Genomic DNA, 15,252 nt, shown 5'->3' with positions numbered 1-15,252 from the left:
AATTAAACCACATTTTAACATGATAGATAAGAATTCAAATCATATTTTATAAGAATGTAAGTTTGAATTTGCCAACATGATAACCTCATCTATGAATAATAAGTAATCTTTGATATATGAAACATGTCTTAGATGCTAAAAAAACTCTTAAAATCCAAAACAATGTTGTTTGAGTAAACTAATTTGTAGTTATGAAATTCTAGCGTAGAGATGTGAGCTTGTAGTTGTAATAACTTATTAATTGAGTTAAAAATCTATAAGTAACTTCAAAAATTATAAATTTGTGTTGTCAAATAGTGATTATAACATTTAAAAGAGACTAATATTATATTTCTACCAAATCTTCTTACAAATCCTCCAATGTCATATTACAGGAAAATGACATTCTTAAACCAATCATTAATGAATTAGTGTAAGATTTACACACTATTAGTATGTATATTGAATATATCATACATGATCTATCATTTATTTGTATTACTTTTTTTAAAGAAAATAATAATTAAATATGAATGATAAATGATAATTAAATATGAATGATAAATGATTGAATAAAACTGATAATGAATATATATTTTTATCTTAATAACAAGTAGCAGTTTGTATAAAAGGAGGAAGTGGAGTGAAATTGCAAAAGGCGAGAGAAGTGGGGCAAGTTGTGTTGCACGTGGAAGTAGAATAGTGGAATTCAATTCTCATGTGTATTAAAATAAGGGTATGTGTCCTTATGACTTAAGAATCAACAAAAACACTGATATTAAGGTAGTTTATGTTGAGATTAGGATGAAATTGTCTCACATTATGACATCACATATCAAATATCAAGGCCATGTAGGAAGTAAAAACAAGTGCACTACGTTTTATATTATGGTTTTTCAGATCCCAACCTCTGTCCTCAGATTCATGTATGCAAAAGCTTTGCTCATTAGCCCGTCTACCTCAATCAAAAATTCAATTATTTTTTTCCAAAGTATATACTGTTCATTCTCATTTCTCCCATGCTTTTTTCTACTCTGCTTGAATAACGGACAAGTTCTTCTTTTTACATTTTAGTTTTCCTTGTTATTAATTAGAGTATTGAAAACTCTAAATTTTAGTAAAATTATACAAATTATTTTTCCATTTTTCTAAAACTATGCAAGTCAGCCATAAACATATATATATATATATATTATACTCACCATCCCTATAGGAAAAACGAGAAATAAGTGTAATGTTTTATATACAAAAAATACTGACGAATGCAATTAAGTCACACAAAATTTGTATATCAAGAGCAATCCAAATATTATAAGAGTCAATGTATATTAATTATTTTTGGTTCGTTACAAAGTGCATCAAAGAGATATGTGAATCACTATTATGTTATATATATATATAGCTAACCGAAATAATAAATAGATATTTAATCTTATACTATTTTTAATCTAATTATATTTGTCACCATTTTTATTTAGAAAACTACACTTGTCTCTCTTACATAGATGATAATTTATACAGATTTAAAAAAAGATGAATAATTTACGTAATTTCACTTTCAATGTAATTTACTCTATTAATTATCAATGTCATTGTCATAACTCACAACTCATAAGCTAGAAGTTTTAGAATAACTATCACAATATTATCAGTATTGTTAGCTTCGTTGGGAATTGGTTTTTTAAGGCATATTAAGCAATTACTAGTAAACTTATATATTTATATGAACAAATATAGTTGGAATTATTAGTAAACAACTTTATATTTCAGCAACAAGTCCTAATTTTAGAAGGCAACAAAGGCAGAAAACTTAGAACTTTGAAGCAGAAGACAAATTTTGAAGTCATAATTTCAATTACTAGTTACGATGGAACTGGATCCAGCTACTAATAGCACATAACAGAGTTTTGATAAAAGAAATAATCCTCGTGTTTTCAAAACAATCCTCTCCTTGCACAAAATAACACTTCTAGAATTTTGAAGAACCAATTTCATACGTTACAACAAAACAAGAGTGTTTTTATAACTTCATTATAATTTTATATTTAGACACTCTAGCTATGAAATTTTTTAAGATTTCTTCTCAGTCATTATCATACTTAAGTGTCAATTTTAGAAACTACTCATAGATAACATCACACTAGAGAAAACAAAATCACCAAATTGGGTCCAAATCTTAGATACTATTACAATAATAGTTGACCATGATGCATAAATCATGAAAAAAGAAACAATGACAACCTTAATAAAAGGTTTAGTTCACATTTAGTTCTAGCAGTGGTAAATGATATATTGATATTCATATGCTACACCATATTATGCAAATATGCTCAGTGGACCAGTTTTATTTGATGCATCCAACCCATGTTCACCATTTCGAGTTCCTGTAATCCAGGTCCTGCATAACAGATTTAGAGGAATGTTATACATAATTTAGAAGCCAGATCAACACAGATAAATGTGTAACAAAACTGAGCTTATTTTCTCTCTTACCCTCTTATATTTTTGCTGCCTGAATCCATCAGAATTGTCAATCTTTTTGCTGTCTTCATGAACTCACTGAAATGAGATCACATAGACAAAAAAAACCTCAATAAATATATGACTCGGGTTGAAATATGCATTTGAAAAATATAAGCTAGAAGTTATGGCAGTGATGGCAGATTTAAAAGTACCTTAGTGACAAATAAAATGATGATTAGCATAAGATGGGGGGAAACAAACCTGAAGGGTTCTTCTCCAATATTCTTAACAGCACCGGTTGCATCCCGGTAAAGCACATGGTTCAATATCTCAGACCTTTGAATACCAAACATGTTGGAAAGTCTCCTGTATAACTCTTCATAAGAACTGAGACTTGATAGGTCTAAGGTCCGTCCGACATCTTCTGACTCCAAGAAAACCTTGCAATGACCGGTATCCAAGCCGAGTTGCCAAGTAAACTCGGCAGAAGCTTTTCCAGGTAGAAACTGTTGTGTAAGTGTAGGATTGGCACCACCAAAAAAGGACCTTTCCTTGTCCTTAACCTCATCTATTGATTTTTTTCCAGCAAAATCATGAGAGAACATATCCCTAGAACAGTTTCTAGAGATTTGTTGCTCGGTGAGTATTGGTTGACCGAAAAGCAAAAACTGTTTTGTCTCAACATTGTTAGATTTCTCCAAAGTCTTATCAGATTTTCCTATGGTAAGCAAGCATGACAAGCTTTCTTTGCTTTTAACACGGTTGGACAAGTTAGCATTTGAAATCACATTAAGCTGCTGCATATTTGCTGGAAACAACCCCAACTGCAGTTTATTATTGTTATGGTGGATATCTGAAAGAGATATTCCATAGTGAGCATGCCTGGCTCCCTGTATGCCTGCAGGAGCGTTATCAGATAAACCACACAAGGGGTTGTTATACCCATGCTGGATGCCTGAAAACATTGGTATCGGAAATTGAACGTCAAGGGGGAAATCAGGGTGTTGTGGAAACCTCGGCTTCTTCCTTGGTGGAGAAAAGGGTGTGAGATTGATGACTGGCATGTTTGATACCAATTCAACCAACCATGGGCTTACACGCTTCACATTTTGTAGTAAATCCGGCTCATCCCAAGTAACCTGTAGGGATAACAGCAAGATCAATCAAGATTATGTAATAAAGTTTTCTACAAAATTGAGTTGATTAGAACTATGGTGTGAATACAATCAAGTATAAAAAGGACAACAACCAAGCCCTTTTCCAATTAAGTGGAGTCAGTCCATGGATCAAAACATGATAATGTTCCATCATAAATGGTTTCCTTAACAAACCATTGAATGCAATCAGCTATACAAAATCAAAAACATTCCCCAATCAACAGATATTATTAACTCGGGAATAAGAGTATTTACAAAGAAATTGCAGAGAATACATCATAACCATGGGATTCTTTACTTAGCATTGACAAAGCATTATGACTAGATCAATACAAAAGCATATGCATAACAATTGAACCTGTTATACATCATCAACAAACATGACAAATTACTAAAAATACAAGACTGTCAAGTTCTGTACAGTCACAGCAATAGACAAAGGGAGAGTACCTGAAGGAGTCGCCATGGGGAGTTTGGCCATCTGATAGGATCGACAACTTGAACAGAAGCTATAGTCCCCATGAACCAGCTTATCCTAGAAGAATCCTCGGTTTCGAAGGGCATCTTAAACCTCATTCCAGAGTCCCATTGAACTCTCATAGCATCCCTAACAGCAGAAGCCTTAATGCAAAACTCGGGAGTGCTAGCTCTTGGATAATAAAGAACCTCAAATGGCTGGTTCCTTGAAGCCAATGTCATAGCTTCCATAACAGCTTCAGGCCTCACCTTCACTCTTCCACCCAAACCACCACCATTACCACCACAACCATTTCTCAAAAACTTATTCTCCTCTTTTAAGAAAAAAGAGAATGCACCATAAGGTCCAACACCACAATTTCCATGTCCAGAAGCTGAGGTCCACCCAGATAAAACCTCAGAACCAGCACTACCACCAATTCCCTTCTTTGCCCTACGGATTCCGATACAAAGATCCCCATTTTCAGCCCTTAAAAATACCACAGAATCACCAGCAACTAGTTTCTTCTGGTTCACAAAAGTGCTCCAACCAGTTGTAAGCAAATGGCGCCGAGGCGTGCCTCTATAAATATGCCTAAACTTCCAAAGCTCACCATGAACATCCTTGGCAACCACGGTCTGAACCGGCGGTTCAGCCGAGTAATCAAGCCGAGGAAAAATAGTTTCTGCACAATACCTTGGAACAGAAAATCCCCCACCATTATTAGCATCAGATTGGGTTAAAGTTTTGGCAAAAGATGCAGGCTTTTCTGAATTTTCAACCACATCACCATCATTGAGGTCATCAAGGTTGGAATTTCTGAGAGGAACCAACCACATCTTAGCAAAGACTTCATCAGTTTCAGTGTCTGCCATGAATTTCACTGAGGCAAGTGTGCATAGAATGAGTGGTGGAATCCTCAAAGAGGGTGTGAGATCAAGAGTTGTTTGAGCGTGTTCAGCATGACCTTGTGGAAAGTAGAAAACTTTGGAGTTTAACTGAGGCATCTGAATCATACTCCCTGCACACGCGTGCCATAGCTGCGGATCCAAACTCTTCTCAATAACACCTTCCTTCATTGAAATATTTCACTTTGAAACCTGAAACGAAAATTGATCAAATCAAACAGTGTTTCAGTGAGTAAACAATGAAATGAAGAATGCTTATGTTTTATTATTACTACTTTTGGTTGTTGAATAAAGAGAGTGAAATTGTGAACAAAAGGCTGGGTTACTTGCTTCCACTGGTTTGAATCTCAAAACCCCACGAAGGAAAGAGAAGAACTTTAACCAACCCTTTTCTAGAAACAGTGAGATTCACGTTCCTCCCATTGAAATAAAGAAGCGAGTTCAGATATTAGATAGTACTCTGAAATAATGTATTTTCTTCAACTTTACTCGATCAAAAGGTAAGGTTTGTACTTTGAAGAATCTGAAGAAAAAAAATAGAAGGTTGGATTTTGAATAATGAATTAAAAAGGATAAAACTTGAATGAGAAATGAGAAATATAAGTCAAAGTGAAATGATCATGTATACTCACTCCTAAAGGATAATAAGCTACGCAAAAAAGCACTTTCATTCAACTTTTTTGCCACCTGATTTTGTTTTGTTCTGCTTTCTTTCACTTCTAAGAGAAAGGAAGAAAGAGACAACTTCTCTATATCTCTTACGCACAAACTACAACCAAACCTTAACCAAGTGCTATGCCAAACAAACACATGCCTTTAAATAAATAAATAAGAATGTAAGTTATTATTATTATTATTACTATTTCTTTTCCAGAATGTGACTTTATTTTTTATTATAATTAATTAATTAAGTTTGTGTGAATAATGTGATGTAATAATAAAGATAAGGGTAATTCGGTTGATGTCAGAAAATATTATTAAAATTGAATTAAGGGGTTCTAAAGTGGCAACTTTGACTGACAATGTTTGGTTCGAGGAACAAGAAAAGGGAATGTAAGATGAGAAATTAAAATTTGTGTTTGGTTCAAAATTTAAAAGAAGAATAAGAGGAAATAATGAGGTGAAGCAATTAATGGAAAGATTGGATAGGAGAAAAGTTATAAAAAAAAAACATTTTAAATTTTTTCTTCCCTTTCTCATCTTGAATCCAACATTAATAAATGTTATTCCCATCATCTCCTGATTAATCGAATCAAAGTCATTTTCTTTTGTTAAAATCACTATCACACTTTAAATCAAACATATCGTAAAATATTTTAATTTTAGATATCTTAAATTCTTATGTATGATTTAAATTAGAAAATGAGACTCATTACAAAGATTTCAATATTTTCACTTTTTTGAGATAAGATATGATCGAATGACCCTATTTTATTATTTTTCAGCACAATTTTTTAAAATGAGAAATAAAATGATAATGACATTTAGTTTTTTACCTGCAAACCTTCATAATATTTAATATCTAAAAAATGGAATGTTATTATATTTAGAAGAGACATTTATTTTTATCTAATATGCCTAATTGAAAGCTAACAAACATAATGCTATTTAGCCATTAAAATGAATAATGTTCAGATTCTAAACATGAATGCCACTTGCTTCTTTCACCTTTATTGCATTGATTTTGTTTTTGGTTACTTCACCTTGCTCAATAGCACCGACATCAAATTATGTTATGAGTCTAGAATTAATTATGAAAATTGTCAACAAAACAAGACATAGATACTCATAGCACAACACAATTAATTAACCTTTGTAGTTGTATTGCAATTGCAATTAGAGGAATGTTGGTATGACATATTAATTAATATAACCATGATGTTTTGATTTTTCCTTTTGGTGATGATTGACAATCATGTCACTTTATAAAGGACATTGATGGGAACAATCAAAGAAAGATGGGTATGTCTAGATGTTGAAGTTAGCTTTTGTCTATTTAGCTATTGTTCTAATATAAAACGGCAACCTCATTCCAATATAATATTTGGCTTTCAATAACCTTGAATAGGTATATGATAAGGGAGGGGACACCAAAACTTTATTTATCTTGTTCTTTTCTTGGAGACTGCAGGCTACCAAATTTCTTTAGGGCCTAATTGATAGTGAGAGTAAATTCATTTTTCTTTCTCAAGCCTCAAAGAAAGTTCATTGAGATTGAACTAATTGATTAAGAAGCTTATTAGTTCTTATATATATATATATGTTTTCTTTTCCATGAAAACTATGACAAACCAACCATGCATCCCTATAGTAAGTTACTTGGTAATTTGTTGCACCATGTGGTTCAAGAGATTAAGTTGTTCTCCTGGATCCATATGCTGACACATGAATAATTTTTTAATAGTTCAGATTTTAATTTTTAATAAAATAATATATAAAATTATCAAACTCATTTTTTTCATATTTCAATATTGGAGTGTCTAGTATGAGAAAATCTCAACCCATCTAATAAATATAAACAATATCTTTTTTTGTGTGGGTATAATGTAGTATATGCACTGGAAAAAAATCAGTAATAATGTCCAATTAATGTGAATATTTGAATAACTTGGTACAAGGTCCACATAAACTAGCTAGGTCCATATGGGAAGCAATAATTTGGTAGAAGGTGCCAAAAGTACTAGGCACAAAAGGGTAACTACCAGCTAGTGCATATATGGCTGAATTTTATCAAGCATTATATATAGCATATAGGTATAACTTTTTGATTTCTGACTTTGCTACAGCAAAAGCTTAAGAATTAACCATCAGCTTGAATTAACCATCAATTTATTATATTCAGGGCTGTTAGGTGCATTGCTAGTTATTGCATGTTTTGTTTGTTAGTAAGCTCAATAAGTTATATCCATTTATTCATGAATGGTATTTTAGTTTAAATTTTGGAGTTTATAATAAATGAGTCGAGTTTCAACTTTCATAGCATTAATTCATGAGCTGTCTTGTGAAATATAAAACTTAGTTTGGTTTTCTTATATCTTACTCCTTAAGGCTCATTTATTTATGTTAAAAGATGATTTCCAAAAATGATTTTGGGCCAAAACATCTTCCCAAAATGTTGAATTTCGATTTTTCCCCACTTCAAATATTTTGGTAAATACCCGATCAAACAAACATATGAATCATAGTCCAACCATACAAGTATATTTTTTCATAGTACAAAGATATCTCTCACTTTTTTCAGCAAAAAACTAATTTTTTTTTGGGTTTTTGATTATCCCTCCAAACAAGTGTCACTCCCAGGAATCGAATATTCAACGTTGAAGATTCAGTATGGTCTTATACTATTAGAACAACATCTTGTTGGTTAACAGTACAAGCATATGAGTGTCTAATTTTTTTTTTCTTAATATAAAAAGTGCATAAACCTACATAAAGGAAGTCTTAAATATACATTTTTCTTTCTTTCTTTCTAAGTAAACACTTTTGGTCATCTATCTTTTTTATGACGCGATTTTGTTCATTCAATTTTTAAGATTTTCGGTTTTTCAACTTTTCATACAATTAGTCATTCAATTAATGAATTTATAAAAGTTGTTTATGTGGTTAAGGAACTTCAACCGGCATCCAAGTGACATGCTGGTCGGTGTGCTAATAAATAAAAGGACAATATTAATAAGCAATCTAAAAGCATTATTTAAGAATTCAAAATAATGTTTCCAATATCTTACAAATTTAAGTTATGATTTTCAATAAATGATTTTTATTTTTTTCTTAAATCCTTAAACAATAATCCTTATTAAAACGAAATATAAGTAAAATTATAACAATAATAATAGTTGGATGGGTCTCATGCATAATGATAAATGGAGAAACTAACAATCTACAAGTTTAGATTAAACATTAATAGCATAATATTTACGCATTATTATATATAAAAATTTATACACATTTAATAATTATATATTTTGTCGAACATTAAACGTACGAAAACTCATTTCATCAAAAGGGCACAAGTTTTGAGGAACTTGACTTCAACCAAACTTAATTAACCTCATTTCATTATAAACCTAATATTTTTATCAGATAAGTTATAATTCATGTGTGTCAAAAACATTATTTTGAAAATTCTCAATTACCCTCTCACCATATTCTAAGATATTAGTAAATTAAGGAGCATATTTGTTTAAGATTTGGACTTTGGAGAATAAAAATTAAGAGTCATTATATAATTTACCGCACTTACAAAATTAAATAACTGATTAAATGGGAAAATAGTTGACAAATTGGCCAAAAGATGTAGTTTGAAAAAAGAATAGAATCAGTTGGTTAAGAATCAGCACTGTCACCGACACACATTATCGAGACAATTAAGAAAAGAAGATCAAAGACTGATGGATAAAAATAATCCATGTAGAAAAAATGTGGGGTAATAAATAATTGAATGTTATAAGAATGGACCAATCTTAATGTAGCCCTCTGGAAGGATCTGTTCTATGTCTCCGAACTTATTCTAGCAATAAAAATATGACATATCAATTAAAAAAATAAAAAAATAATATTTTTTTTTTCTATTTTTAATTCACCTTAATTAATTCGGAACATGTTTAAGACTATATGATTTTTGTCCGTCCCTTAGACCCGGACTGCAGGAATGTGGTAGTGAAGAAACACTGAAATTATAAACTGAAAAAAATCAATCAATTAAACATGTTATTTTTTGTTTTTTGGTTGATAACTTTTCTCTCTCCATAAAATAAGTTTGTTACTGAAATAAATGGATTTATACAAAAAAAACTAATAAAAAAGTCAAAATAATATAAAATTAAAAATAGTAAATATTGATAATGATAAATTATACAATAATAATATATAAAATCTTTATACTATCGATTCATATATAATAAGGGTAATAATAGTACTAGTCCTTTTCTTTTTATCTGTGAGTTGGGAATTTGCTGGCTGCCTTGTCTTTAGCCTTGCTCCTTTATAATTCACGTACGTGGTCCCTTTAACCAGACACACAATTACTGTCCTCCTTTTAGTAACTTTTTTTTCTCACAGAATTTGTTCTGATTAAATAAGCTAAAGTAAAAAAAAAAACAAATAGAAATACTGTGCTAAATATGTACTTTTCTTTATGAATGTGAAAAGGTAAAAAAAAATTAAACTTTAGTTGACCAAAATGGGTAAATAAGTTGAGTGTGCAGGAATTGGATCCAAAGAAAATGACAAATGAACTGAAGTTTCGGCCTTTGTGTTTGTCTGTGACTGGTGGTTGCCCAAAACAACAGGCCACCATGAACAACAACAACAACTGAAAAGAAAGGGAAACCAAAACCAAAAAAGAGGGTCGCTTTCTTCTACTGTGAGTGTCTGAATCTGAGTCTGATCACAATTCATAATGGGCTTTGAAGTGTTGAAAATAAAAAAGATTATGGTAAAATGTACTGCAAAAATTTGTGTATTACCTTTAAGGTTTGAGTCATATGTAACTTAGCTATAACGTTTAAAAATGTGTATTTAATCTTCTAATATTCATGACAAGTGCAGATCACTTATTTTATTAACTTTGCTATTGTTTATTAATGGAGATAGTTGCATGAGGTACCTATTTTCTTCCAAAAAAACGTCCCTTCCAAAATTGTATTTAATCTTACAAGCTTTTTGTTGTGAAAAATAAGGACTATATTCTACCAGCACCAATTAATAATTGTTAAAACTCGTTACAACCCCGAAATGAATTAGTTACTTAATAATCGCTATAACCCAATTAATCAAATCCGACTACAATGCAAAGATGTCCTTTTCTCTTATTTCATGGCGCTGGCAGAAAGAGAGAATGAGGAAGAAAATACCACTGGATATAACCCATAAGCATTGGATAGTATATGCAACACAGAAAATAGATAGTTTTAAGTAGATTTTCACATAACTTCACCTTTAAATATGTAAAAAAAATGATGGTTAATTTTTCATAACATTTTGTACAATATATATTTTAGATAGCATAAGTTAAAAATACACTTAAAAAGGGTAAAAAACATAAGAGGGCTGAAGCTAGAGACAACCCAAATCCTAACCTATAGAATAGAACATAATAGCTAGATGCAACTCCATTCTAACCCTAACCTAATAAATAGAACATAACAGCTAGAGACAACCCCATTCTATTAGGAAGGGTAGTTGTGGGACACTTGTCACTAAGAAAAAGGGTAATGGAGGGGGACATGCTTACGTAATGTGAGGGCCCCACTGCATTTGAATGAGACACACATACTCTCTCTCTATATACCTTTGAAGAAATGAGGAATCTGTGTCGTTGTGTTCTCTCAGTCACGGGTGAGTGAGGTAGATAGCTACTGAGACACACGTTAATATTAGATACTAAATAATGCATATCACAGTTCACACCCTACCCTATACACTATAGTACTATACTGTCCTCATCTTCTATTCACAGGACACTACTACCGACAATAACTGGGGTAAATCTAATAGTAACTTGTAAAATTCATACACCACAAGACAACAAGGATATTACTCGACCGACAATTCAAATATGATTGAATTTGACACCTAATAATAAACATTCAAGGACACAGTTTTTTGTTTTGGGTTAAACATCTACATTTGAGAAATTCACCTATTTATTAACTTTAGTGGGAGACAAGACAAAAAACCTGTTAATATTTGTACATTATATTAGGAGAAATACATTTTCCCTAAGCAAATTAAATAGTCATTTTATTACAATCAAAGTCAACGAGGCTGTGTTTTGCAAATCTAAGTATTGAAGAAGAAGCTAAGTCATACACAAGACGCGTGAAATAAGGTTTTTGATGAGCAAATATCATCCGTTCAGAAGATCGATTATCTCATTTCTTATCTCAGACCAATTATAATGTTGTTTTCTAAATGTGGAATTGGTAGGTAATACATCTAATGTAATGAAAATCAAAGTTACGAAAAGGGTGAAGCCCACCAGCAATTCCAGACCTAAAATCTGTGTTGTGAATGAATGTATGTGGGACTGATATGATAGTCCTGATTTGTCCAATACACTACTACCTAGCTACTTGTCACACATGTCTTTTCATGCAAGAGACGTTAGAACGTGAATTTCTTGTTCTTGTCTTCTTGTCATTCTCTCAAGAGTTACAATGTCCAGTCAGAACAAAAGTGTGCTAGGTTCCTTACTTCTTCTTCTATCATTCTACCCCTACCCATGTGCTCATCTTTTCTTTTACACCTCATTTTCCTTCCTAATAATATTATCAAAATTACAATACAAGTTATCCATGTTAACAACCCTTAACAAAAATCATCTTTATTCCTAACATAAACAAGCGTCTAATACTTTAGTCATTCACTTAATTTCATTCTTAATTTCATTGTTGATTCAAGTTCATATATTAACTCTTAATACTTACCACATGCTCATGTTCTGACTTGTCTCACACCCACTTCGTTATACTTTTCTTTGTTTTTGATATAATCTAACACGTTATCTCACACTATGTTACACACACAGACACACACATATATATTCATCTTTACTAGAACTTAATGGTGTGGATTAATTTTGTAGTTGACCTTACCTAATTAATGGGATAATGCTTTAATTTGTTACTTTCATATAACAGGAGTATAGTAATTGGAAGGGCGCATCCAATGCTAATGTTTCAGTACATATATTAAGATGGTGCTGAATCAGGTTTGAGAGGGTTGTTACCAAGGGGTTCACTATGGCTAAGTCATGCTAAAGCCAATCCTGGAACAGCTCAATGTTCCTTTGGCTAAAATACATGTTCTTCTCAATGTTATAGTATTTTTTTTGGTTTCCAACGTCTATCCTCGCACTGGAGGCAATCTTGTCCGAGCCGGGAAATCCACAGGTACGTGAGGTTAACTCTCCCAGCGGACATTTTTTCCATCCACAAGACTCGAATCCGATTGCTTAAGGAAATCAAGCATGTACCACTTGAATTAACGTCCGTTGGTCAATATTATAGTATTTTAAAACAATAAAACTAGTTACTTTGTTTTGTTATATATAATTCGGGTCAGAATACTTTATAATAAATATAAGAGTGTAATTAATAAACTAAACTTTCAATTCAGTCTTCTTATAAAAATTTCATTAATCGAGTCTTGAAAGACTTGTGTTATGAGTCTTTAAAAATCATAAAATGTCAGCACCTAATATAAAATTAAACCGATGTAAAATTTTAAATGTCATGCTCTAAAAGTTTTATAGATTTATTTGGTGACATATATATATATATTTAAGTATGGACGGTATTTTCATCTTTGGAGGTTGAAACTTAGGAGGATAAAGTTGTTGTTTACTTGAATTAACAAACTATAAATACAAAGTAAGTAGAATTTTTTGCTTGAATTGAATTCACCATCCAAAAATTCTGATACAAGAAATGACTAAAACAAAAACATAAGCAGAAGATGAAAGGCAAAAGATTTGGAATCTACGCTCTACTGGGATATGAATGCATTTGGTCATGGTAATGGAAGTGTAGGAACAAAATAGAAAGTTATGGTATGAACTATTATGTAAAATAAAGAATCCTATTCATGCACGTACCTTGGGATTAACTCGTGTACTTACACTTAATTCCATTAGATTAGACCTTAGGCCATAGGGTATATATAGTATTATAGATAGCTTAATACATGCTCTTAAAGTTGAAGGTCAAAACAGCATGAGCTCCTACAGTAACAATTTCTTATGTAAGCATAAAAGATGCAGCCTATAGTCCAAAATGAAAAAATGAGGCCTAAAAGTGTACCTCTTCATTTACACCCTATGCAGCTCATGGCCCATTATGCGTGATTTGTGATGCCTGAAATTACAGTGGCTTTTAAATAAGAGTAAACAAGTAATTTATTATTCCCTGGAAATTACCACATCAAATTTAGCACCTGAAAAAGGAAGAAAAATAATTATCCAAGAGTCCTAATTTTTTTCCCCATATTGAACAATTTGTTTCTTGTAAAATTAAAATAATGAATAGCACCTAAAGTTTTTTAAGAGAAATAATTGCCCTTGAAAATTTCAACTTCACCTAATTTATTTCAAGAGTAATTACTCATTTAGTCCCTCAAATTCAATGTTGAGTCACGTTATCAATTTAGTCCTTGGAAAATTTAAGTGATACTTTAGACCCCTACAAATTCAACATTGAGTCACATTAGTCCCTCCGTCATGTGGGCATTGTTAAATGTCATAGAGTTACTGGCGTGACATGTTAAATGTTGACATGGATCATGATAAACAATTCTACGTGTACAATTTGCCATGTCAGCAATCTGTTATTTTTTAAATTTTTTCCGGCTCAAAATGATGTCGTTTTGCATATGTTTAATACATTAAGCAAAAGGACATTGTTTTGCACAGAAAAATTCTAAAAAAAATTAAGAAAAAAAACGACACCCTAAGAAGCAATTCAATTTACTAGGTATTAAATTGTCCCACAATTTTTTCGAGAGATGAAATTATCCTATCATACACATCTTTAAGGATTATTTTCCTTTCATAGACCAAATTGTCTTCAGAAATAAATGAAATGGAGTCTTTACCCATAAAATAGACATTTGAAATGAAATTAAGTCAAACTTTGAGGTCACAGCAGGTTCATTACAATATATTATTTTGGCAAGGTAGGGGAAGAGGAATAAAGGTAAATTTGGCAGAAAATCACATGAACTAGTATCCAATTGATAATGAAAAGTCCACCTTTCACATGGATTATTGCCACCGACACACATTCTAATATGGTTTTTACTTTTGATATGTTGGCATGTCAAATTCGTCCAAAAAAACTTTGCTTAAGCAACGTTATTAATTGTTATATTGAGATGGAAGCTGAAGGGTCAACAATGCATGATGTTGTTATACAATAATAAATTGTGTCCTACTCACTCTCCATAAACATGTGATATTATCCATCCTTGATTTCAATGTCCCCGTATCATACCATCCAAACCATTTCAAGGATCCTAAATTCAAATCCTAAATTCAAACCATAGCATAATTCAATTTAGCTGTGAATGCCAAACTCGACTCGAGTTCAATATAAATTATGTTTCTGACTCAAATTCAGTTCGATTAAAGTTCACAAACTATCCGATTTAACTAGTCAGCTTAAATTAGTTTGGTTCGTTATGAGTTTGCGAACTATTTATTCAACTTATTAACTCAATTTATTTAGTTCAACATCTCAAATGATTATATTTATATATATATATATATATATATATATGTATATATATA

General features: G+C 31.5%; 1 protein-coding gene across 7 annotated transcripts; it reads right to left on the bottom strand.

Annotated features, from left to right (window-relative positions):
- On the bottom strand, nt 2,127-5,720 carry LOC109355320 (auxin response factor 10-like). 7 transcript variants are annotated; one of them, XM_019598411.1, is made up of 5 exons: nt 5,240-5,717; nt 4,050-5,156; nt 2,704-3,581; nt 2,473-2,538; nt 2,127-2,377 (listed from the first exon to the last, which is right to left on the bottom strand). In XM_019598411.1, exons 2-5 carry the CDS (start codon nt 5,133-5,135, stop codon nt 2,296-2,298), a joined length of 2,112 nt encoding a protein of 703 aa, XP_019453956.1. In that variant the 5' UTR covers nt 5,136-5,156; nt 5,240-5,717; the 3' UTR covers nt 2,127-2,295. The 7 variants fall into 7 exon arrangements, with proteins under 7 accessions (XP_019453956.1, XP_019453959.1, XP_019453961.1 ...); XM_019598414.1 differs by having other exon boundaries at nt 4,050-5,147; XM_019598416.1 differs by having other exon boundaries at nt 5,351-5,717.

This window comes from Lupinus angustifolius, chromosome LG08 (assembly GCF_001865875.1).
Source record: "Lupinus angustifolius cultivar Tanjil chromosome LG08, LupAngTanjil_v1.0, whole genome shotgun sequence".
NCBI classification, from domain to species: Eukaryota; Viridiplantae; Streptophyta; class Magnoliopsida; order Fabales; family Fabaceae; genus Lupinus; species Lupinus angustifolius.
Note: the sequence above shows the minus strand (reverse complement) of the source record. Positions and strands in the feature narration are given on the sequence as shown.

What these genes read in the sequence shown, in the direction of transcription:
- LOC109355320 (XM_019598411.1), bottom strand. Translation starts at nt 5,135, where the DNA reads ATGAAGGAAGGTGTTATTGAGAAGAGTTTGGATCCGCAGCTATGGCAC. An exon ending in ATTGGAGAAGAACCCTTCAG is followed by an intron (nt 2,539 to 2,703) that starts GTTTGTTTCCCC and finishes ATCTCATTTCAG; the next exon opens with TGAGTTCATGAAGACAGCAA. An exon ending in GGCAGCAAAAATATAAGAGG is followed by an intron (nt 2,378 to 2,472) that starts GTAAGAGAGAAA and finishes TCTGTTATGCAG; the next exon opens with GACCTGGATTACAGGAACTC.